The sequence below is a fragment of the Solanum stenotomum genome, chromosome 7, assembly GCF_019186545.1.
Source record: "Solanum stenotomum isolate F172 chromosome 7, ASM1918654v1, whole genome shotgun sequence".
Taxonomy (NCBI): domain Eukaryota; kingdom Viridiplantae; phylum Streptophyta; class Magnoliopsida; order Solanales; family Solanaceae; genus Solanum; species Solanum stenotomum.
This window is the reverse complement of record NC_064288.1, coordinates 8,901,211-8,927,174: the sequence shown is the minus strand read 5'-3', so window position 1 is coordinate 8,927,174 and position 25,964 is coordinate 8,901,211. Positions and strand designations below refer to the sequence as shown.

Here is a 25,964-nt window from a genome sequence, read left to right as displayed (position 1 = left end):
ACTCAAATATCCAGGTTATATCCTTTTATATTTTCTTTTGTTGTTGTTTGCTTTTTGTTAATCAATTTAATTTTATTTTTTCTTGACTTATTACGTTTTTGGCATCTTCGTGTATTGTTTATGAAATTTATGAATAAATTAAATAAAAGTGACTTAATAAAATTAGTGTAGTAATGCAAATTTTTAATAAGTAGTCTAAATATATTTTTTGTTTATAATAAAATATTTTAAAAAAACATAAAGTCTTTAATTTTACAAAAAATTTATTGCTAATATTTATATTGGTCAAAGATTAATTCAAATTAATAAGATGTATCTATTTATTTACAACACAATCTATTGGATGATATTGTATAAAACTTTATTACTAATATAAAAAAATGAATAGTAAAATTCAACATTTCTAAAATATTAGTATTTAATATAGACAGACTTTTTTTTTTATAAAGTTTTTAAAAAATATAAATGCTATAAGTATTATTTAAGTGAAAATAAAATGATAAAGCTCACCATTAATCTCTAAATAAAAACTATGGGCCCCTTAATTTTTTTGAGAGGCTTTCAGCAAAGGCTTCTCCCTTGATGCCACCGCTGCAAATGAAGTTAACCCCAGTTTTCTATTCAAGACAAGAAAACAAGAATTCAGTGGCATGATTTTTCTTTGTTTAACTTTACTGCTTCACTTCACAATTGGGGGTTTTAATCTTTTTCTCTTTGGGAGTTTTCAGCTGGTCAGAAGTGGAAAGGAGGCATCTTTAGAATGTAACTGGTGTTGAGGGGTTCTTGAATTTGCATACAGGTATGGAGACTCCATTGGCAAATCTTGGGTCGAAAAAGCTAATAAAGAAGCATGAATTTGTTAGGGTCATCATTCAATGTCTATATTCTTTAGGTTACAGAAAGTCTGCTGTGAGTTTGGAATCAGAATCTGGGATTAGCTACAAATCTGATGAATTTGAGACTCTCGAGTCTTGTATTCGTGATGCTAATTGGGATGCATGTATTGAAACCCTTAATAGACTTAATGGCTTGACAAATGAAACGAGAGCTTCAGCTTTGTTTCTTGTTCTTAAACAGTGGTTTTTAGAGTATTTGAATCTTGGGGAAGATTCTTTAGCTTTGGAGATTTTACAGAAAAAAATGTCTGGTTTAGAAGTGGGGAAAGATAAGGTTCATACGCTTGCTTTTGGGTTGCTTTCCTTGAAAGACTTGGGGTTGGATAAGGAAGATCCTGATGGTATCTATAACTTCAGAAAAAAATTGCTGACGGAACTTGAAAAAGTACTGCCACCACCCATTACAGTGCCGGACCGAAGGTTAGAGTACTTGGTTGAAATGGCAGTATGGTCACAGATAGATAAATGTGTGTTTCATAATTCAGTTGATGCCGTTACGCTCTATGAAGATCACCAATGTGATGCCAGTCAGTTTCCTTCAAAGACCATTCAGGTGGATAATCTTTAAACCATATTTATAGCTTTCTAGCTTGAATCTTGAAAGGACCATGTAATGCCTTAATTTTTAAAGATTGCATCTGGTCTTACAAGCCTAATGTTATTTAAATGATTACTTTAGTTTTTTAGCTCAATAGGATATCAGATTATCACGTTTAATGACGTATACTTCAATAGCTTAATTGGTGCTCAACATTTATACCCTGGAAGTTTACTTTCAATAGCTCAAAACTGGTTCCACTGCTACCTTTTTGCTAATCATAGAAAATTCACGTTGCTGAATACTTAGTATGTCTTTCATTCAGGGATGTGCACACTTTTGGACCAAATTGAAAAGGTAAGCAGGACAATTATATGGGATATTTCCCAAGTTCACTAGGAATTGAACTAGTTTGCCTTTTTATGAAGTCCTTTCTTTTTTGACCTGAATGGACTAAGACAGTGTATCAAAGAACTCATATGAGCTCATCACAAAGTTTTTTTTTTCCGAGTGGTCTAATTTGTTCTTCAGATAAGTGTGGGAAGATCCAAGACTAAGTTAGTCGAGGAAGCTACATTCCCAGCGGTACTGCGCATCCTGAAAAGGTCATTTAATTATATCATTAATTCGACTATCTTTTGGTGGATTTACGAATCATTGTCTCAATAAGCTTCCGAGGCTAGGCAAATTTGTAGAATGTTAGTAGCCTTGCAATTACATTCGGTGATAAACGTTACTTAATGACTTTCAGATGATCTAGCCACAAAGAAATTGCCAAATACTATTAGTGGTTTTCTATTATAGAATCTTTTGATGTGTGGAAATCGTGAAGATTCGACTTATCACACCATTATCATTATTAGTTTTTCCCTTTCCTAATTTGTTATCATTGTTTGCCTAGCTTCTCTCTAGGATATATTTATTTAATGTCTTTTAACACTGTTGCAGATCCTGTCTAACCACGTAAATGAAGTCTGGTATGTCCAGTTCTCAAACAATGGAAGCTACCTGGCCTCATCATCAAGTGACAACACAGCCATCATTTGGAAGGTTTGTTCACGCTATCACACTTAAGATTACTGTGCAAGTCTGAGAAATCCAGGGCTTTACTCCTAAATTAATTTGGGTTGTTCCTGTAAATTGCTGAGTTGTGCTGTTGAAAAAATAAAGCTAAATCAAGGAGAGAGCGGTGAGCGGATACTTGTTAAGGATCATATCCCTGAAGCTTTGGAACTCCATAAGCTAGGAATTTGGTCGAATTAACCTATTTATGTTGTCTGAGTGAATACTTTCATAGTATAAGCCGGAGAAATTTGTTCTTTACTTTTTGCAGGATGAATTAGAAATGGAGGAATAGGGTTCTGTTGAATCGAACAAAATTAAACAGAAAAATTACTTATTCGGCTTTGCTTTCTTGATAAATGTTACCAAGAAAGTCATGTTTTAATTGCGGGTCCGTTATGCATTCTCAAAAGTTTGTATAAGAAACTTTTCTTTCTTTGGTCAACTGAATCTTTTATCAAGAAATTGTGTTGAGTGAATACTTTAGGTTGTTTGCTTGCCGGTAAGGTTCTTCGCTTTGCATCAAATTAAATCACATGCTCAATTTGTGCGCCCGCCATCAATTCCTTTGAGTTTCATTCTTGCGAACGTATTCCCCAGGTGGGATACTTAATGCGTTAGCTAAAACACTGCACGGGTCAATACGCCTAGCAGAAAATGATCTTGTCAACAATTTTGTTTCTTGGGAAAAAAGTAAGGAAGTAGTACGGTCATCAAAAAAAGAAGAAGTGAGGAAGTGGTTTCTAGGTTTATGCTTGGGCTGAAGAATTTTCTTGTAGGAGCTTTCTGTAAAGTGGGCCAGTTGTCTGAAGATGTGTTCCTAGAATGCTCCATCCCACATTTGCTACAATTCTTAAGCTAGTGATTAGACATGTTTAATAAAACATGAAACTTCATATATACTCTTGTTTGTAGTGATTAATACAAAGTATATAACAACAACAACATACCTAGTCTAGTCTCACAAGAGGGGTCTGGGAAGGTAGGATGTACACGGACCTTAGCCCTTCAGTGGGGTAGAGAGGTTGTTTTTGATATAAACCCTCGGCTCAAAAGAGAAATTTTCAAAGCAAGGATTGCTTCCGATAGATCCTTGGCTCAAAAGAGAAGTTTCCAAAAGCAAGGAAAATATGATAGCAAGATACAAAGCAAACAAAACCACATAAGAGAGTGTTATGAAGTGTAAAATAGAATGTAAGATTTAAATAGTTTTTAATATAATAGAAGCATAATTAAATAGTTCCCACAATAAGAAAAGTGCAGATCTTTATGAATCGACTAAAATGAAGAAAGTATTATATAAAATGAAATGGAGGGAGCATATTTTAGGTGCCAATCTTTTTGAATCGACCAAAAAGAAGAAAGTATCATTTAAAATGAAACGGAGGGAGCATATTTTGCTTTATTTTGAAACAAAGTGAAACATCCCAGTGCAAAAAGAATCATAGTTTCAGACCATATCAAACTAAATTTAAAGGCAACATGCCAAGAATTAGTCAACCCCAAAAGCCAAATATCTCAAATAAACCAAAAATATTATGAAAAGGACCGAAAAGCCCCTAAATTAAATGAATGCAAAATAAAAGCAGACTAGTCAAGTAAACCAGAAACAATCTAAAAGTCATTTATGTGCATAAGAACAAAAGCAAACAATCTATTCCGTAATCAAATTAACATGCATAAATAAGATAAAGAAGATGTTGAATTATTAACATCTTGTAAATATAGACAAGTCAACTAACAAATTTACCAAAAACTGATTTAATGGAAATATAGACAAAGTGAAAGAGAGAGAAGCTTACAAGGGTACTTTTGAGTCCAGGATATCCAGTTATGCTGACAAAAAATCTAGAAAAATACCCTAACAAGTACAATCCTAACCATGTCTACAAGCTACAAAACAGTTTCAGCCATAAATCACCTGATGTTAACTTGACTATTTCACTTGGTACATATTATCTCCTTCCAGCACAGGTACCGCCAGGTACTTTCCCACCAAGTTTTATGTTGGTGAGAAGAGATCACTTGGCATTTTTTTGCCTCTGCTAGGATTTGAACCTTGGTCTCTTATAGTTTTCATCCCACGTTGTAAATCGCTAGGCCACATCTTTGGGTGCACATAGGCTTATAACTAACTTGGAGATTTGTGGAGGGATGGGAAAGTTCGCCAACCATAGTTGGATGCTTCATATAGGATCATAGGTTCAGTATCATCCAAGACAAAGGCAGTCACCACAATTTAATTTCTTACCTAGCTAAATGTTTAAGTGTGATTTTTCAAATTACTATTCATACTCCATATGAACTATGTGAGAGAGCGTGCAAATGACGAAGCTCGACAATAATTTTAATTGTATGCCTCCTGAAGAACTTATTTCTTTTGATGAAAAATCATTTTGGATGGGGGTGGAGTGGGGGTGGGGTGGGGTGGGTGGAGGTGAGGGGAGTGAATAGTGAAGAAGTGAAAAAAATAAGAGGAGATACTCTTGATAGGATTAGAACTTGCATCTCGGTGGCGTATGTGGATTTGTGACAACTAAGCTGCAGAATTAGCATTTTATCTGCAATAAATTTCAACTACTCCAGCAACTTCACGAACTTTTGGAGGTGTTACAGCTAAGGTCCCACTGTATTCTAATTTTCAAGAAAAAAAATTACAGCAGTCATGCTTGGCCACTGGAAAGGCAAAGACAAGTTTTAGGATCAACTTTAGAGTGGTCAACCGTTACCAACTTTGATTTATAACTGCATGATTATATTCCTATTGTGCCATATAACCGTTCTATTTAGGCACTGAGGTTGGAATAGTGTTGAATGGTTACTCTCTCTCTCTCTGCTGTCTACCACAAATTGATGACAGGGTTAGTTTTTAATGGAGTTTATCAGGGACAAATTTTACAGCCAATACAAATGGGTCAATGAATGCTTACCGCCATGTTCTTCACAAGAGCTGGCCCCTAAAGACATCGGAAATACATCAATCTAGTCTTAGTTAAGACATCAATCTAGTCTTAGTTAAGACCGCACTTATGATTCCATGAAGACTTTCTTCATCGGGAAAAAAGAAGAATTCAAGTGGACTTCCTGACCTTTTCTTAGTGCATTCCTAGTTTAGGATGGTTTGTTATAGTGGTGACATTCATCCCAATAGGTTAGGTTTGGGAGACATTGACATTTGGTTTTGATATTTCTGACAGTTAGTAACTAAGCATTTGGTTAATAAATACCCTTGATGATTATGTACACATATTTTGGTCCAGATGTTGTCGTAAATTATGGATGATTTATTTAGATGCTGATATGCAGAATCTATAAACTTACAACTTACAAGCAACCACGTTTTTAGCAATATATTCAACCTGTTTGTTTTTTTCTCTCTTAATAAGTTCTCTATATTTCTACAGTTCGATATACAGGGCATCAACAAGTTTCGGGGAATGTGGGTTAATCAATCATGTACAACATAATTATTAGCTTTTATATTCAAGGCCAAAAGGATCTGATTGACCATTATTTTCTGAGTGAATTTGTTAATTACTTTCAGGTACTGGATGATGGGAAATTGACCCAGAGACATGAGCTGCGGAGCCATCAAAAGCCAGTTTCTTTTGTAGCTTGGAGCCCTGATGATACAATGTTGCTAACCTGTGGGAACGTAGAAGTGCTTAAGCTTTGGGACGTGGAAACAGGTACATGCAAGCACACATATGGCGATGCTGATTTCATTATCAGCTCATGTGCTTGGTTTCCTGATTCTAAGCGATTCGTCTGTGGCAGTTCGGAGCCTGAAAAAGGCATATACATGTGGGACTCTGAGGGTAATGAGATCAAGTCATGGAAAGGGACGCGGATGCCAAAGGTTCTAGATCTTGCTATTACACCTGATGGAGAAAAACTTATCAGTATATTCTCTGACAAAGATATCCGAATATTGAATGTGGGGACAGGTGGTGAACGTGTGATTTCAGAGGAGCATCCAATCACATCCCTTTCACTATCAGGGGATGGTAAATTCTTCATAGTAAACCTTAATAGTCAAGAGATTCATATGTGGGATATTGCAGGCGAGTGGCTTAGTCCCATGAAGTTTGAAGGTCACAAACAACATAAGTATGTGATACGCTCCTGTTTTGGAGGATTGGACAGCACTTTTATCGCCAGTGGTAGTGAAGATTCAAAGGTATGCTTGTTATTTAATGCCCTCCCCCAACTCCCCACCCTCCAAAAAAATAAAATAAAATCATAATAAGCATGAGATTCAAGAAGTGGTTGAGAACCCTGAGGTCTTAGGTTCAAAACTCTATGGAGACAAAGAAACACTAGGTGATTCTTCCCATCTGTCCTCCTAGCCTTGGGGGACAGAGTTACCCGGTACCTATTGCTGGTGGGAGGTGGCAGGTATCCCTTGATTAGGAGCTTTGTTCTCCTTTAAATGACTTTATAATATGGGGCCCTTTAAAAAAACGGTGCTTATGAGTTAGGACAGCTCCTGTTCTTTTTGGCACAATTTATCAGGGAAATTGGATCTTGTGGTGTCCCTATAAACGGTGCTTGAATTGACTCTATTAGTATCATAATTAGTTTTAATTTGCTAATTTTGAATACTAAGATCAATTAGGGTTCTTAGCGCTTTTCTAGAAATTTGGGGATTTTATTTTCGAATTCACACATCTTTCAATTTTTGTCTTTAATCTTAATAATTCGCTTCCACATTATTTTCTTGTTTATTCTGGTAACCCGATTCTTATCACCCTCCTTTTTGAAAAATCAACGAACATATTTATCTGCTCGAGCTCTTCCGTCGTTGTCTTGGTGGCATTCATGTCATCCGAGCCATAGAAGGATGTTGGTACTTAATGCCTGTCTTGATATGTCTCCTCCACTTCCGGTAATTCATCCCCCATGTCGGTTTGAAGGTCGACTCAGATTTCTATAATTGTTATTTGTCACCGCTTTTGCCTCCACCGATTGCTCTTTGGTCAATGACACTGCGAACATCTTGCTTGCTGCTAACAGATCTTCTTTGTTTCTGAATTTGGGATCTCCTGATGTCTCTTCTCGAAGCTAAACGATAGCTTAGCCTTCGAGATTGTTACTCTGCTAACCTCTTCCCCCCGATTATCATGTTTATCATATGTCAAGGTGGGTCAAGCTTGGTTGTGTGTTTCCTTCTTTCTCCTTCCTGTAGTTGACATTTCGTAGCACCGGGCGTGACTGAACCATCTACGATGGGGGGAGCTAATGCACAGGGAAGGACTTAGACACGGCCCGGACTCCCACGGGGGGCAGCAGTGGGGAATCCTGGACAATGGGTGAAAGCCCGATCCAGCAACCTTGGCTCGATTGCTCAAAAATTCCCTTAGATAGTCGTTCCTGAGTATGGCCATCTCCAAGGGACACCTCCTCTTGGAGATGCCTATGATCCCCCGTTTTATGTCTGTGTGTTCCATGGAATTCGCATCCCAGGTTTGGGTCCCTAGATCCTTAGTCATAGGTTCTGAAAAACGAGCCTCTTTGATGTTTCTCATGGACGCAACCAACTGAATTGGACTGATATTGAAACCATACTCCGAGAGCCTCAGGACATATTCAACTGCATGGATCGAGCTTGAGGCTCCAACCACCTCTTTGTTTTGCAGTCTCGTATGGCCTTGATCCCTCCCATTCTGCTTGTCTAACCAAGGTCTATCCACAGGCTGAAAGTTACGACACGAACTTGGCCTCATTTCAAATGGGTATGGAGAGAATCAACTCTTTGCTGGTTTTGAATCCAATTTCTGTACCTTAAGCATTTTGTCGTGAGATCGAAAAAAATTGTCTTCAACTCGGATCTTCGACTCCTACCGAATATTAACAACAACTCAATTCATAGGCTCGAACTCTGTCAGATTTTCTTTTACCTTCAGTGCGGTGATCGAGCTCTCAAGGTTCAAACCCTTTGTAAAAGCCTCTGCATCCCAATCATCTTGAACCATCGGCAGCAAGATCCTTTCTCTCTAGAAGCTTGCAATGAAGACCCTGAGTAGCTTGGAGTCAACATACTTGATTTTGAAGATGTCTACTCTTCTGGGCTGCACCTTCCTAGCTCCAGCATATACTTTGATAAAATAATCTGCAAGCATATTAAAAAAGCCAATAGAATCTTCAGCTAATGAAGAGTACCACACAAGCGTTCCTCCGGATAGAGTTTTCTCCAAACTAATTGACCAAAACTGATTCAACCTCGGCTTTAGAAAAGTTGTTCCCCTTAACGACTGTAATGAAAGACAGAATGTGCTCTTGCGGGTCTGTAGTTCCATCATTTTGGGATATCCGACAACCTGAACCTATTCGAAATAAGTTCCGATGCTGAGCTGGGCTTATAAGGCAATTGAGTGTAACTCTGAGAGCCTGGCCCCCTTCAAGATCGGAGGTGCTCTTGGAATTTGGTTCATTCGGTTGTGCAGCTCCTTTAGGCCCGGCCTGAGTTCCTGCCTGATTAACTCCACCATCGACATTCCAATGTCAGACCCAACCCACGATCTGTCAGCCCTGCATTCTTCCAAATGGGCCCCAGTTGTGAGACCGATTCCTGAATGTCCTTGTGATGTTGGTGTTTCTGGTGGCGTTTGACCACTTCTTCAGGTGTTGTGAGAAGTCATTGTGGTCAAAATCTTATGTAGCTCCATTACCCTTTTGTCCTGTGCGGTCATGTGGTCCATTATGGACCTGTGTTGAGCAATCAGAATCTGTAGTCTCCTTGAGGTCGTCCATGTCAGTCCTACCCTCGTCCCTTTGATGATTCACTTCTTTGGGGTTCTTTCTCCCACGCCTCTTCGCTTATTCATGTTTATCAGATTAATATCTTCTAGATCAACCTCTACTGCATCAGAAGCTGTGAACGCTATTCTTAAAGACCTGTCCAGTCTTGGGCAGCGTTAGGAAGTTGAACTTCAGCCACATTACCATCGTTTTGGTTCACAATTGCTATAAGTTATATCTAGAACACGAACATATTTAAGCTAGTAAGTAGAGTAGTGGGTTCAACCAACACCACAACTGTCCTGGCCCCACGGTGGATGCCAAACTGTTTATCAGGAGAACGGTACAATTGAATTTGTTATGAGGTCAAGGACACACGAATTGATTCAACTCATTAATTAGTTTTTTGGCAGATAGGCATGTTAATAAACAAGCTTAATAAGAAGAATAATTTAGTAAAATAAGCAAAGGAAACAATACAGCACAGATGCGTGATGTTTCAGTCTTGTTCTGGAGACAACATAGTGTGACCAATTCCAGATTCAGAGGCATTTAAGCTTATGTTTCTTGAGAACTAAGACTTAGCAAAGAATGTAGAATAATAGAAAGGTTGGAGCACAAGAATATCAGTGGATTGCTTCGTATTGTCAAAAATCCAACCCTTTGCAGGTAAGTGAAAACTACTATTTATAGCAGCAAAGGTAATACATCAGCCAATAGGAAAGCTCCACTAGAGCCATAAAACTATGTCTAATGGAAATTGGAAATACTCCACCTGAAAATACTGTTACGCATTCCAGCTAATATTCCCCTGTAATTTGCATGGTCTCGTACGGATATATCAGACGTATCTGTCCTTTTGTCCTTTCATTCTGTCTTCGGGCCACAAATCCCTTTATTCCTCCTTGACTTCGGGCCACGAATTCTCGCCTTTTTCCCGATAATGACCATCTGGTTGACCTGACGATGAAATGAGATCAAGCTAGCCGGACAGTGACTGATCGGGTACTCAAGTGATGAATGGTGTGTTCTTCTCGATCCTCTATGCCAGATCATCTTCCGGCTTCATCCTGCTGTCAGGTGTCTTCTTTGTAAGCCGCCACATGTACAAGGTAGTTTTCCCCAATACAAATAGTGGGATTGGGATATGGTGGATAATAATCAATTAATCATTGGATTATTTGTGATAACATTGATTATTTGGTTAATCTAAATTTTGATGTAAAGTGAATCTAAAACATTGCTTTATTCTAGATGAAAATTTGGTGTCAAGTGATTTGCTTAGCTTATTAGATCACTTGACATACTATTGGTTTATTATCATATGTGATTAAATATAATGAACATAACATAATTGAGCATTATCAATTTTATCCGCCTTCAAATAGTGTAACGAATATAGTAAACACAATTTTAGATTCCTCTTCTAACTTATCATTTCAAAATTCATACTACAAAGTACAAATATTATTAAAAGAAACTGTAAGATGACACACAAGAGATGGTTAACTAAACAAGTAGTAATAGTTTAAAGAAATTGCCATTTAGGTGATCTAAAACATTTATTTCTTATTTTGAAGAATGAGTGATGTAATAAATGTATTGCTGATATGTGGATCCTCATTTGTTTTGTCACTTTGGTACAAAATAATAGCATAAGCCATCCCTTTTCACTTTCCTCTCTGCTCTTACAACCCCTCTTTGCTTGAACCAAAAATAGCGGTAATCTAGGTGCACTCAATTGTGATTACACCGTGGCCCTAGATTAAGAGATACAGCTGATATATATTATTATGTTGGATTAGTTTCATTTGTCCCATGTTTGCACAAATAGTGGGCATCTGCTTCTTTTTTTTTTTTGTTTGTTAAACATGGAGTTGCTATTATTGCTGATATATGTGATTCCATCCAATTGCTAGTCGCAATGTCAATTCCTCATATATATTGATCCAAGGAAATCATGTGAGATCTTTTGCATTGTTCCAGGTGTACATATGGAATCGCCGAGGTTCAAAGCCTATTAAGATCCTGTGTGGCCATTCAATGACTGTGAACTGTGTGAGCTGGAATCCTAAAAGGCCTCAAATGCTAGCTTCAGCAAGTGATGATCAAACTATCCGCATATGGGGGCCTGATGTTCGAAGTAAATAGTAACGACTAAGCTGGTGTATGCAAATGGATTTTTCTCAATTGCGAGTTCCATTTGCCATGTAAATCTGTTTCTTTCTTCAAATTTTGGCATGTCTATTCCCCCTGTAAATTGGCATTGCTTCCTTCAATAGGGTAGCTAGAAAATAATTTTGGCTCCTCATGTTTGAACTGAGTGGAGTGTAAGTAAAACTTTTTTCCTAAAGTTTGATTGAAAGTAGTAAAAGAAAGCAAAACTTTCTTATATCAAAGGTAATGTCATTTTAGGTCACAATGATAATGTAAGTAGAATGAAAGGTCTATTGCTGGTCCTTTTCTTTTCCTTTTAAAGTTGAACAAAAGTATTGGATTGCTTTGGACGGGTTGAGTTATGACCCATTTTTGCAAACATAAAACATATTGCAACAGTTATATCTACCATAAGTTGTTAGTTTACAAAGCTATTTTAGATATCTTGAATAAGGAGACGAGATGCTTTTTAGGGAGAAGAATCTCTTTATTTACGAACACATGAATCTTTTATCCATTTATTTATTGAAAAGGAAAAAAGGGTAAAAATTATATATATCCAATAAAATTATTTCTTTTTTAGTCGGTTCGAGATATAACAGACAAACACGAAACGTTGAGATTAGGTAAGAGTTTTGTTTCTGCAGCAATTTAAAACAACAAAAATTCTGTATCATATAATTTAATTCAAGCAAAAAATCATCATTGCTGACAAAAGGTAATGTGCCATACGTGATATATATAAAAAATGAAGGAGTTGACCAGTCAAATAAACGTTTTATTTTTATTTTTTATATAGAATAGAAAAAGGGAATACTATCATATATATTAGTCTTAATAATTACCTATGGGATTGCTAAGACAGATGGGGGTTGAGTTTGAAAGGAATATTATGAATTGACTAATGGCTAAAAATTAACAAATAAAAAAATGAACTAAGATGGTGTCAGAAGGTAATTAAATTATGGAATTTTCTCTTGATCCGCGGAATTAACGAGTCAATTTACAAGTGGATGAGATTGGTTGAGTGGTCTCATTTGGAGATAAAATTATACATATTTATGAATTGAACTAGATTTAATCTAGGGAAATAGTTGAATTTGTCAACAATATAAAAAAAGAATAGTTTTGAATGTTGAAAATGAAAATGTACAGATCAATATAGTAATACAAAATATTATAAAAAAAAGATCTTGTTAAGCGCAACAAATATCTCTTATAGTTTTGAATGTTGAAAATGAAAATGTATAGATCAATATAGTAATACAAAATATTATAAAAAAAAAGATCTTGTTAAGCGCAACAAATATCTCTTAAGAGATTACAATTATAAGTTAAATTATCTAGATCAAATAGAGTTTAACATCATGTATACATTAATAGTGTACAAAAATGTTTATCACTATCAGATTACTTAAAAAATAAGACAGACAACTTGTTATAACATGATAAAACAATAGTATCTTAACATTTACTTATGAGTTTATAATAATAGTAAAGGTAATTTTAGGAAGAATGAAACTTGTAGTGTTTATCAACAGCAAGGGTTACATCCCAAGTGCAACAAAGTCCTTTGGGAATAATGACAAGATCCCCTGCTCCAAACTCCACTGGTGACATCTCTGTTGTATTCTTTGGATACACTTTCACTTTTCCTCTTAGCAAATAACATGTTTCTTCTGCATCAAATTTTAATTGGTATTTCCCTGGTGAACAAGCCCATCTGTTTAAACAAAAAAAAAAAAAACTCATGATTGATCATCCTTTTGTTTAATCAAACATATACAACAATAACATACCAGTGTAATTCCACATATGAAGTCTGAGAAGGTTAGAGTTTCAAAGAAGGAAATATATACATAAATGAAAGTAGTAACAATAATGATATAATGTGAAATGGAAAATAGTAGACAACATACAGAAGAAAGTATAGTAACAACAATAAAATAAATAATGCTATAATCGAAGCAGAAACAAACACAAGTGATAATGGAATTGTACTCACTTTGGCCAAGATTTTATGCCCAATTCAGAGAGTTGGGATTCTGAAGGGTTGTTCTGGACAATGATTCTTAGATTTGAAGATGAACAAGAATCTGAGTTGGATTGAGCATCCATGAAGAAGAAGAAAAAAAAAAAGATATATAGAAGAAAAGAAAATTTTATGAAGAGTAGTTATATATATATAGTGACCCTTTAGAACACTAAAGGAAGAATCTTTTACTAGGAAGCTATTGGGTTTGTTCTGTGTGAGACTATTGAACTTATATATATATATATATATAAATAAATGTTGGATTTTAAAATGTGTGAATGGAAAATAAAAAAATGTGACTTTTCTGAAGAGTTGTGATTTTTATGAAAAGTTGTGACTTTTATGTAAGGTTGTGACTTTTTTAAACAATTGTGATTTTTATAAAAAGTTGCGACTTTTCTGTAAGGTTGTGACTTTTACGAAGGATTATGCCTTTTGACTTTTCCAAAGGATTGTGACCATTCCGATAAGGCACAATAAGCACCAGTTCGCACTACTATGTGTTGTCTATACATAGAGAGGTTTACTCTTAATTTTAAATAACAAATAACAAATTTTCTGAATTTCACAACTTCGAAACTTTTTTTTCTTCTCCACAAACAAATTCTAGTGTACAAACTGACGTTGAATAGTTCACTGACACCGTGGTTTTAGATACCGATACATCGGTGATTAAGATAGTTTTATTCTGAAAATTATGGTGAAGGAAATTAAATTATGGAACTAGAAAATCAAATTAGCAATTCACAAATGAACGTCGAGATTAGTCGAGTGGTCTAATGAAATTATACGTATTTATGAATTGAACGAGATTCAATTTAGGGAAATAATTGAATTTATCAATAGTGTAAAAAAAAGGGGAATAGTTTTGAATGTTGAAAATGAAAATATAAGGATCAATATAGTAATACAAGATATTATAAAAAGGAGATCTTGTTAAGTGCAATGAATATCTAGTAAGAGATTATTAGAGTCTAACATCATGTATGCATTGATAGTGTACAAAAATGTTTATCACAACCAGATCATTTGAAAAATAAGACAAATAGCTTGTTATAACACGATAAAATTATAGTACCTTAGGATTTACTTATATGAGTTTATAATACTAATAATAGCAAAGGTGATTTTAGGAAGGCTGAAATTTGTAGTATTTATCAACCGCAAGGGTTACATCCCAAGTGCAACAAAGTCCTTTGGGAATAATGACAAGGTCCCCTGCTCCAAACTCCACTGGTGCCATCTCTTTTGTGTTTTTTGGATACACTTTCACTTTTCCTCTTAGCAAATAACATGTTTCTTCTGCATCAAATTTTAATTGGTATATTCCTGGTGAACAAGCCCATCTGTTTTTTTTTTAAAAAAACATATGATGAAGTCTGAGAAGGTTAGAGTGTACGCAGAGTTAAAAAATATTTCAAAGCAGTTTGAAAAAGAAAATAGTAACAACAATGAAATAATGCAAAATGAAGATATAGAAGAAAGTATAGTAACAACAACACTAATAATGCGATAATTGAAGCAGAAACAAAAACAAAAACAAGTGATAACTAATTTGTACTCACTTTGGCCATGATTTGATGCCCAATCCAGAGAGTTGGGCTTCTGAAGGGTTGTTCTGGACAATGATTCTTAGATTTGATGATGAACAAGAGTTTGAGTTGGATTGAGCATCCATGAAGAAGGAAGAAGGAAAAAAAAAATAATTAAAAAATATATATATATAGAAGAAAAGAAAGGAAGAATCTTTTACTAGGAAGCTATTGGGTTTGTACTGTCTGAGACTATCAGGCATATATATACATTTAGTTTGGATTTACGAGGTGTGAATGAAAAATAAAATATATTTTCAAAAAGACACTAAGAGAAAGGATGAGATTTGAATAACATCTTTTCACATCTAAATTATGTATTATATTTATTGAATTTATAAAAAAAAAATAGTTCATTATATATAAAGTACAATGTATATGTATGATTCATTGTAATATTTCTTTTTTGTTAAATAATTCATTGTAAAATAAATTCAAAATTTTAATGATTTATTGTAAAAATGAATTCATTATACATAATGTTCATTGTTTCTTAATAAGCAAATATTATTCATTGCATCTTTACTAAAAAAACATTCAATGTATGTTGTGAGAGAATAAACTATATAAGCAACATAGGAAATTTCTTGAAATCATATCCTAAAATGACTTCTCATTTAAAAGGTTTTACAAAATCAACAATGACAAATTAAATACGTAAAACATTGTGTGAGTACAAAAGATCATTCCACATGCACTAAAAAAGATTTGCAGTCGTGGCAACACCGGAACTTTTGGATGCACTAAGAATCTTAGTTAGAGATGAGCTTCAACTAGATTTAAATTGTAACCAAAAGCAAAATACAATAAAATCATATTTCACCATATTGTCTTAGATATATTTGTACTTTTAAAGAATTATTAATTTATAATATTAATGAGACCATATATTTAATTATATAGGGATCTTTTATGAAAATATATTATCTTATTATCTTATCGAAGTGAGTGTTTTTTTTCATTAGCTCAAGTCGGGATCGGAGAAAACTATTTGTATTCACTTCACTGAGTAATTCATTCATTTTTATTTAGTTTGAAAAATATAAAAACTTCACAATGTAAGTCCAGTCGTTTTTATTCGATCTGAAGAATATAAAAATTTCACCGATTTGCTAAATTTTGTTTCTGTCAATTTGTAAAAAAAATAAAAATACAATCAACGCATGGAAATATTCAGATTTCCTTTGCAAGAACTATAATCTCAACGACTTGGAAGATGACTAGTATAACATCTTCCGTGTTTTACGTTCTTGGAGAAGAAATACAAAATTGAATGTTGGAGCATAAATATACAAGAAAAAGAGTATATTGAAAATAACAAAAAGATGGTGGATTATATTGTGGCTGCAAAATTTCTGGAAATTAAAATGGTCGATGGAAAAATTGTTAGGTCTCAAGTCTAAGAACTACAAGTGATTGTTCATGATCTTCTTGCAGAAACTATGAATATAAATGAAAAGTTTCAACTAGTATCAATTATTGAGAAGTTGCCTCCTTTATGGAAAGACTTTGAAAATTACTTGAAGCACAAACTCAAAGGAAATAACTCTCGAAGATCTGATTGTTTGTCTAAATTATTGGGTGTGTGAGTAATAATACACCTAAACTATCATTTATTAGTTCGAAAACACACCTTAATAATAACTGAACCAAATGTATGTATATGCACACTGGGGATTGTCTGGCCCAAATTTTTCATCCACATAGTTTCTTTTTGCTCATACTTTTTTTTTTCCACGTGTCAATCGTAGTGATAATATTTATTTTAAAAAGAGAGAATGTAATACACACACAATCATATATTATTTGAAGTATGATTTTTCAAACTTATGAGTAATAGTTTAGTAATAATTTTTTTTAATGAAAGGTTAATTGGTAATTTTAACCTTTAATAAGAGAAAATACTCAAATGCCCCCTTAATCTATTACCAGATTTTCAACTACTCACTTATACTTCACGGGGGTCCTATCACCCCCTATACATTTTAAAAATGGAATATATAGCCCCCTAAAAGGTCACACCCAAATTTGTGTTAGAAAGTGAATGCACTCGTTTGCCACGTCATATATATATATATATATATATATATTATTTTTTTAATAAAAAAATATTATCTCTTTCTTTAGTCTATTTTCCTTTTATATTTTTTTTCTTCTTTTCTTTTCTTTTTCTTTTTGCTTGACATTTGTTTGATGAAACCCTTTCTTCCATTAAAGAGAAAATTTCAAGTTTTATTTATGATAGTTTTAAGCTTACAGTAATGAAATGAGCAGTAATAAAATTTCAAGTTTTATTATTGAAAGGTAAAGTTATAAATCTTTGATAATCTTTCATTTTTTGCCATTGATTAATCTTTTTTCCATCATTTTCATCTTCCTTGCGAACATCAAAAGTTTATCAATCGATCAAACTCACTTCTTCCTTCCTACCATTAATGTTATCAAGTCTTAAACCTTTGATATATAAAAAAAAAACTCAAGTTTTGGAGGAGTTGACGATATGCTTCATGTTTTCATCATCGATGACCGCAACAACAATTTTGAAAGGTAAAATCTGGCGAGAATTTTATTCCTAACCGTTTCATCCACTATTTGATTGATACTCAAGTTATTTTCATGGATGAATTTGTCGAATTTTTCAAATTGAGGTAATGGATACATAACAATGGATCTTTTCATTTCTATTTTCAAAATTGCATACGGATTTCGTTGACAACCCAAAATTCTTTCTGAACTTGAATTTAAATTATTAAACTAGGGCACTAAAAATAAAGATAAGAATTTTCTAACCCATTTGGCCATGTGGTTAGGCATGGTGATTAACAATTTTAATAATATTAATAAAGAGTTGGTTTTCAAAATTTCCTAGTTTCATGCACAAATTGAATAATCAAAATTCTAGAATCAAGAGGAATAATGAAATTCCATGGTGAATCCAAGCTTAGAGAAGGTAAGTGGTGGAGAGATTTGGTTTATGTTGTTGTGAAGAAGAAAGGAAATAAATAAGAAAAAAGAATAATTAAAAATACACATATTTATGAAATAAAATTTAAAAATAAAGTTTTATTATTTATTTTGGTCCTCACTCTCTTTGAGAGTGTGAGATACACTCACTATGCCACATAATCGTTTAGGGAGTAGATTATATCAGTTTTATACAGTTCAGAGGGTAATAGAACACCCATGAAGTTGGAGTGTGTAATTGGAATTTTAGGTATAGTTTAGGGAGGCTTTAGACCATTTTTCCTTTAATAATAATAATGAAGAGGACTAAAAGGTGTGGACCAAGCCTATTCTCTTATTCTTGTTACTGAGCACGTTCTGCCTGAGGAGTAGAGAGTAGGGTTATTATTTGGGAATAGATCACTTATACCCCAAAAAAGTGAAATATTAACCCTTAAATGCTCAATTACTATCATACTTTTTTATTTTAAAATGACATATATATATATATTTTATTTTTTTTTATTTTTTTTTATTTTTTTTTATTTTTTTTATTCACGCCCTGACCAGTGGCGGAGGCAGCATGTCATGAGGGGGGTCATCCGACCCCCCTCGGCGAAAAATATTACTATTTATACATGGTTAAAATTATTTTTTAGATATGTATAATAGATGTCGAACCCCCTTCCACTAGTTCGTGTGTTTACTTTTCAGATTTTGAACCCCCTTGTTAAATTTTCTGGCTCCGCCACTGGCCCTGACATCATGCTGATGTCAACGCCCACCCTCTTTTCCTCTATGATACCATCATAGTATATTACAATACATAGATATACTCTAATGGTATCAAAGAGAGTAATTGAGTAGTGTCTTCATTGAATGGTTGTTTCTTCCTCTTTGATACCATCAAAGTATAATATACTCTGGTGATATCAATGAGTAACTAAACAATGTTTTCATTGAGGTTTGCTTCAGTCCTTCAATAAGATTACTCAAACATCCATGATATCATTACGATATCTCTACATATTGTCGTGGTATCATTGAGGTATGTTTCAATTCATCAATATTTTAATTTAAAAATAGTTTAAAGAGAATCATCATTTAGATACAATTTGCAAAACGAGAAAAAAATATAAAATATATTTTCTACTAATTTAGAGTTTTATAAATAAGATTGTGACTTTAATAGTTTTCTCTTAATTATTTCTTCCTATATGATACCGATAGGGTATCAATATACCGACAAAGTATCACAAATGATTAAACTCAATTCTATATGATACATATATGGTATCAATATACTGTCGGAGTATCACAGAAGATTAATTCATAGTAGTGATGTTGATGTCATGTTGACATCATACGCGAAATAAGAAAAGAGAAAAATAAATAATTTGGGCAATAAATCCATTTATGATAAATAGTTTGGATTGGATCTAATTTAGATAAATAGTTCACGATTGACTCCATTTTTATGTAGTTTTGGGGGAGTTCACGAGTCACGACTTAGAAGCAATTCCAAGCTTTCAATTGTTGCCACTTTTAACTAGAAAGAAGAGAAGACAACCATTATGATTAAGTAATGATATTAAGAAAAAAAAATGATTAAGTAATGATGGGATAATGAATAGAGAAATATATGGCTATGGTAATGATCCTAAGTGCAGAAATCTAACCAGTGGTTTTATTAATTAATACTACTAGAAACGAATTTTGGACAATATTTGAAGACTTTATTCTGGCAATTTATTCTTTACTGAAGATATACAGTGATGCTGGGATATTTTTTTTTACATATTTTATTTTATCTTTAATTTTTAGTTTAAGATGTCACATATAAAGTTTTAGTTTTAAACTTGAAGGTTATGGATATAGAGACTTGATCCGACTAGCATAATTGATATCATTAATCAATATTTTTGTATAGATCAATGCCATTGATGATTGAAGGTTGTTTGGTGTTGTACGCGTGCAAGGTTGTGTGATTTGTCATTAGCAAGGTAAGTGAGATTTTAAACTTTACTGTTTGCTTTCCAAACCTGCTTTGAAAATATGTTTTATCTTTCTGGTCCATGTGTTGGGACAAGCATGTGTTTGGCAGAATCAATGGTCTTTGATTAATTTTGTGAAGAATACTGAATATTCTTTTGTAAGTTTTATGTGGTGTAATGTAGGATATCCTTCTTCATTATCGTGATATAATTACTAGGGACATACATAGTTGCCTTAATATGTTAGGGGAATACCTATGTTGTCGTAATATGTTAGGGGTCTTGTACATGCTGCCGTAGTATACTTTGTGACATTATATATCCTGAGTGGACTTGTCGGGGTACTAGAACGATCTCCTTCACTGTCGTTTATGACAAGCTTTGAGTGTGGATTGAGTTTGAGACATTTAGTGTAGTTTTTGAATATTTGTTTGAACTTATTGATCATTATATTATGAAATATATTCTTGTGCTTATCATTATGTGTTTGTTGTGTAGACATTTTTTTCTAACACTTGTTCTAGGGGCGGTATTAAAGTAGTGGACCAAGGATCTTAGTGAATGAGTTATATTTATATATAACTCACTCCTTAAATGCATATTTATTCCGATATTGTTATAGAGGGTGAGACTATTAGCTGANATTTTGATTTCATACTAATTTTGTATTAAAATCAAACTTAAAATACAAATGTCAAATACATACACAGATCCAACTACTTTCATAAAAAAAAAAACAATAGTTGAAACTTAAACAATACCTAGCAATTTTTTGATTTTCACTGATAATCTTGAACTTTAAAAGAAATCGATGGAATTCAAATTGAAATATCAATCGATTAATTCAACAGTTTCTTAGCCAAATAAAACTGACGCAAATCAACGAAAACTCCACTTCAATTTCAATGGAGTTATTCGAAAATGGATATTGAAATTTCTTAGAAGAATGGTGAAAGGACGTTTGAATGAAGAAGAGAGAGATGACAGGACTCTAATAGTAATTAATTAGAGATTTAAGCATGTTTACCTTTTTTGAAATATCTTCTCCCATTATTTTCTCCATTATGTTGTTAAAGATTTGTATTCTTTCAAATTAAATAAATACAAAAGTCATCCTTATAACAAATCAAATTATTGACATTTTAAATAAATATTGAAAGTGTTGACAAGGGGTCCTATTAGATGCTAAAATATTGTTGTTTTGAAAATTTTCCCTAAATAATTTGGGTACGTATATTAATAATTGATTCGTCCGACAGGCCGGGCGGGCTTCAGTGTGAATCCCGCTAAAGCCAACCAATGCTTTAGATTGATTTGGTTTTTCTTCTTATAGACCTTAGATTGAGAAGTGTGTTAATACTAATTTCTATTGCAAAACTCATGCAACAACATATTGGGAGCTTAAAATCACAAACCTGAATCTATTTTTCCTAACAATGTAGACATTTAGAAACAAGACTTGTATAGACGTTTGTGATTTCCAGATTCAATGTAATTTGCAATGTTATTTTGTTGTTGGTAAATTATAGTTAATGGTCAAAAACACACGTACCTAAATGGGGTTTGTTTGATGGAAATAGGGCTCGATTGGCACAGTCCATAGGCGGCTGGTCAGCACAGTATCCTCATGCTATTCGAGCTAACCCGAGTGGATGGTGCTGTGTGGTTCGTATGTACAACTGGATGCTAGAAGAACACCCTATTGAGCACATGAATGCTATTGTTAGTGTTGGTTGATCAACAACTTTATAGCTGATGATTTCAGGAGTATAGTACTAAGTTTCAAACATATGTACTATGTTCTTGAAATTGATATTATCATAGAGTGATCAAAAGTGAAGTTCAATTTGGCTTTGTTTCTAGTACATGAATTCATCTCAATATTCAGTTTACACCATTAAATTTCTGAATATATCTTAAATCTTCTCAGCAATCTAATAAAGTAAATTGGAAGTCTGTTTAAAACAGATAATCACTCTTTGGAGCCATGTTGATGAGAATTTGAACCTGCATTCTGATGCAGTAATCACTGAACACTTCATCCATACAAATCTTGATTGGGGTTAAGACTTTGTTATAGATTTGATTCAGACTCATTAAGAAGTTTTTTTTTTTTTCAAAAAACAAATGGACTTAATGGGCTGAATCTAAATTACTAAGATTACCTAAAAAACAAACACTCTTAATGGACTGAATCTGAATGGTTAAGATTCAGACCTCCGTTGAGTGCAAACAAATGAGGTCAAGTTAGTTAGATGGGTGGGTCATGAATTATAATTACGTGCTGAGTCATTTTTAAGAAAAAGTGGGTAATTTTACCTAATTTGGGGTTTTTCATTCAAGGAGGGGTATGGGTTGTAAGTTTGTAGGCGGTGGGGTTATAAATGACCAAATATTATGAATAAACAAAAGTTAAAGCATAATTTTGACTTTTTTCCCTATTTTTTAAAAAATATTTAGTGAACAAATAAAAATAGATTAAAAAATAAGACAAATCACCTTGTTCAAGAATCGCAAAAGTCCCCACTATCTTTATTGAGAATAAGAGTGTTCAAAACCAAATCGTAACTAATAAGCCAATCATAAAATTGACTTATTGGCTTATTGGTATTGAGTTGTTGAATAAACGATTGGTGAACAAATTAGAATTTTATAATTAAAGGCTTATTGATATGGGATTATGGGGGGAGGACTATTCAATTTCCTTATCAGATAAACGGTAATACGTTAAAAGTTACCACACTTACACTTTTATCTTAGGTACATTAGGTCATTTTGAAATGAGGTCGTTTTTTTTTTAAATAATTGAAAGGAGGTCATCTTAGGTATGTATTAGCCTCATTTAAATTATGTTTCTTAAGTAAAAAAAAATGACCTCAATTCATAAAAAAAATAGAGGTTAACTGATATACCGCTTATAACCATCCGATAATTTATAATTCGTTATCGAACCAATCAATATCTTATTAATTGATTAGCATATTAGCAAATTTTATAACTAATATTTGATAGATCAAATCGTTAAGCGAGATTATTCACCTGATCCACCACCAACAAGTAGCCCTAATTGAGAATGAGGTTAATATTAAATATTAACACAAAGGTACAACACGAATTAAATACCATAAGACCAAAAACGGATAAGGAGAGAGTAGAGACCAATTGATTTTTCTATTAAGAATTTGGGTTGTTAAAACTATTTTATATTTCATTTTAATAAGGGAGTAACTAATAAAAAAGAGGGATATTGTGGTTTACTTTACTATTGTCAAATAAAAAATTGGAGACACGATCTAAAAATGAGTTGTCAGATACATTTTTTTTAATTTGTTGAGGTTAGTGGTGAGATCATAGAACTATTGAACACCTAAAATATTATGTGGATAATGGATTTGTTGGATTGTTATGTGAGGCACATGAATCCTTTGGAATAAATAAATACAAACTTTTATAAATTGATTATTTGAAGAATGTTTATTAATTAATTATAATTTCTTAATAATTTATATTTATTTCTAGTGAGAATGTGTATTTTATAATTTGGACTTTTAAAGTAGAAATTGTGTTTGATCAAACTTTTTATAAAGAATATTTGATATTTGAATGTTTTTTTTAAAAATATGGTGTAAATCCTTAATTTCTAAAGCAAAATTACTCAACTCAACTAATTACCTAAAACATATAGTTAATATGTTTTATAAAGTAATATTTCAAGAGAATCGCATAATGTCATAGATTAGATCACATATATGAACTATAACATATTATTAACAAAAAAAAGCGCTCTATTTGAAATTTTTCAAGTTAAAGTTGTGTTTGGCTATAATTTTTACAAATAGTATTTGGTTGTTTGGAATGTATTTTACCTAACAAACATGAAATACGGTTTAAACATGAAACATAATTGAAATGAGGTCATTTTTTTAAAAATAAAAAAGGAGGGATAAAATTCAAAAATGAAAAAGCTGAAAATAAGATTTTGAGGGTAGTATAAAGTTTCTATGAGTTAATCATCATAAAAAATGGAGAATTTGTTGAGACACCTTGATGTATGAATCAACATTCAAGATCATATGGTATTTTGATGATTAACAAATATTATACAAGTGACAATCTATATATACAAAGAAAATGAACAAAGAAGTGCAAAAATCAAATTCTTAACAAATCTCCAAAAGAAACTGAAAAACTAACAACATTGAAAAAAAACTTTTGAGTAAACATGTTCCTTCAGACATATCAAAACATTTAATTTTTTTATACTAATAATATTATCAATAATAAGGTATAACAAGACATTTCAAAAATATGAGCTCTAAAATAAAACAAATATATATACCATGAAGCTTAATGGTGGGTTTAGAAAATTAAAAGTAATAAAAGGAAGAAAAAAGAGATGTATGAATTTTAATGGAGTAGTAAAATATCATTACTCAAAAGTTTTATTAAGGGTCTGTTTGGAAAGTCACCTGGTAATTGGAATTAGTGTAATTACTAGGGTAGTAATTACCAGCCTAGTAATTACACAGTCTAGTAAATACATTGACCTGTTTGGTTGTCACAGTGTAATTACAGCGTAATTTTCTTTGTCCTGTTTTGTTGGACGAATGTAATTACACAGTTAAATTTTAAAATAGATCAGATTTTGAATAAATAATATTACTATGTATAACTGATTGTTATAATCGATTTTCTAATTTATTATTATTATTATTATCAGAAATTAAAGAAAAAAAATTAATTCTCATGTTTATTTTAATCTCAAAAATTAACAGGAGAAAATACAAAGATAAAATTCATACATAATCTACCTAGACATCAAAATATGAAAAGTAAAATGAAACAAGAAATAAATCTTACTTGAAAGAAGAAGTACAGGGTTTGTTGTTGTGCCGTTCTTAGAAATGAAAATGTCTAGACAAAAGAGGAAGAAGTGTCTCGGTATTTCAAACAAAAATATATTAAAAAGATATAATATTAAAAAATTCATGTAATTACATGGTGTAATTACACTCAATTCCCTACCCTCCCTTGGGAATTGAGGAGTGTAATTACTCCCATTCAATTACACTCAATTCCCCTCTTACCAAGTAATTATTTGATCTACCAAACAGGACAAAGAGAGTAATTATACCAATTACACCAATTCCCAATTCCATTGTGGCATTCACCCTAAAAGTGTGTCATTTAGAGAGTCATTTTTGACATTTTAAAAACATATGCATTAATCCAGCTCATTGCTTCCCAAACTCAAAATGTCAAAAACAAAAAGGTTAAGTGGGTTTTACTGAAATTATAACAACTCAATTTGGTACTAAGGAATATCATATCAAATCAACATTAATCATATAAAAATGTGTATTTTATTCTTTCATGATTATTTACGGAAAATTTTATTTTAATAATATTGATATTAACAAAATTTTACATAACATAATAAAAAATACATGTGCAATACACATGCCAAGAAGTCAATTTAATTAAATAAACAAACAAATAATAAAAAAGATAAACCAAAACAGCTGTTTCATTATATATTATATAGAAATAAAGAAAGTGGTATTTTATCTTTTAATGATACTCCAAACCTTTATGTATTAAAATAAAAATACTATATACAAGATTTGAAAGGGACAGTTTTCGTTAGAAATGTCCCAAGTAGTATTTTTAATGAAGTAATATATGATCCACTTTCTTAATTTTATGTCTCAATTTATATGAACTTTTTAAATATATGTCAAAAAATATTATATTTACATATATTGCTTGTTTTAGTAAGTTTATAAAAAAGTATGGAAAAAAAATAACAGCAAGTACGGGTGGTATGAGATATCTAGTGGGCTGGGCTTAGCATGAAAAAAGACAAGAGCAAATTACAAAAATCACATACTGTAAAATTACAATTTATCCCTTAAAAGTTTATAATTACAGAAATTTCTCATTTTCGCGCATCATATTAGTGTATCAGCGCTTATATTATTGTATCTCGTGCATCAGATTAATGTA

At 32.6% G+C, this 25,964-nt stretch overlaps 3 protein-coding genes across 3 annotated transcripts; 1 reads left to right on the top strand and 2 right to left on the bottom strand.

The window, feature by feature from the left end:
• Positions 1-625: 625 nt before the first annotated feature.
• On the top strand, positions 626-11,636 carry LOC125871594 (WD repeat-containing protein WDS homolog). Its single transcript, XM_049552226.1, has 4 exons — positions 626-1,449; positions 2,383-2,484; positions 6,041-6,676; positions 11,224-11,636. The coding sequence occupies exons 1-4, from the start codon at positions 802-804 to the stop codon at positions 11,386-11,388; spliced, it is 1,551 nt and encodes a 516-aa protein (XP_049408183.1). The 5' UTR covers positions 626-801; the 3' UTR covers positions 11,389-11,636.
• Positions 11,637-12,850: 1,214 nt separating this feature from the next.
• Positions 12,851-13,566, bottom strand: LOC125871512 (uncharacterized). The gene is made up of 2 exons (XM_049552116.1): positions 13,400-13,566; positions 12,851-13,117 (listed from the first exon to the last, which is right to left on the bottom strand). Exons 1-2 carry the CDS (start codon positions 13,510-13,512, stop codon positions 12,901-12,903), a joined length of 330 nt encoding a protein of 109 aa, XP_049408073.1. The 5' UTR covers positions 13,513-13,566; the 3' UTR covers positions 12,851-12,900.
• A 916-nt stretch (positions 13,567-14,482) lies between these two features.
• LOC125871686 (uncharacterized) lies at positions 14,483-15,107 on the bottom strand. The gene is made up of 2 exons (XM_049552333.1): positions 14,995-15,107; positions 14,483-14,775 (listed from the first exon to the last, which is right to left on the bottom strand). Exons 1-2 carry the CDS (start codon positions 15,105-15,107, stop codon positions 14,559-14,561), a joined length of 330 nt encoding a protein of 109 aa, XP_049408290.1. The 3' UTR covers positions 14,483-14,558.
• Positions 15,108-25,964: the final 10,857 nt, after the last annotated feature.

What these genes read in the sequence shown, in the direction of transcription:
- LOC125871686 (XM_049552333.1), bottom strand. Translation starts at nt 15,107, where the DNA reads ATGGATGCTCAATCCAACTCAAACTCTTGTTCATCATCAAATCTAAGA. An exon ending in GGCATCAAATCATGGCCAAA is followed by an intron (nt 14,776 to 14,994) that starts GTGAGTACAAAT and finishes AAAAAAAAACAG; the next exon opens with ATGGGCTTGTTCACCAGGAA.
- LOC125871512 (XM_049552116.1), bottom strand. Translation starts at nt 13,512, where the DNA reads ATGGATGCTCAATCCAACTCAGATTCTTGTTCATCTTCAAATCTAAGA. An exon ending in GGCATAAAATCTTGGCCAAA is followed by an intron (nt 13,118 to 13,399) that starts GTGAGTACAATT and finishes TTGTTTAAACAG; the next exon opens with ATGGGCTTGTTCACCAGGGA.
- LOC125871594 (XM_049552226.1), top strand. Translation starts at nt 802, where the DNA reads ATGGAGACTCCATTGGCAAATCTTGGGTCGAAAAAGCTAATAAAGAAG. An exon ending in TTCCTTCAAAGACCATTCAG is followed by an intron (nt 1,450 to 2,382) that starts GTGGATAATCTT and finishes ACACTGTTGCAG; the next exon opens with ATCCTGTCTAACCACGTAAA. An exon ending in ACACAGCCATCATTTGGAAG is followed by an intron (nt 2,485 to 6,040) that starts GTTTGTTCACGC and finishes AATTACTTTCAG; the next exon opens with GTACTGGATGATGGGAAATT.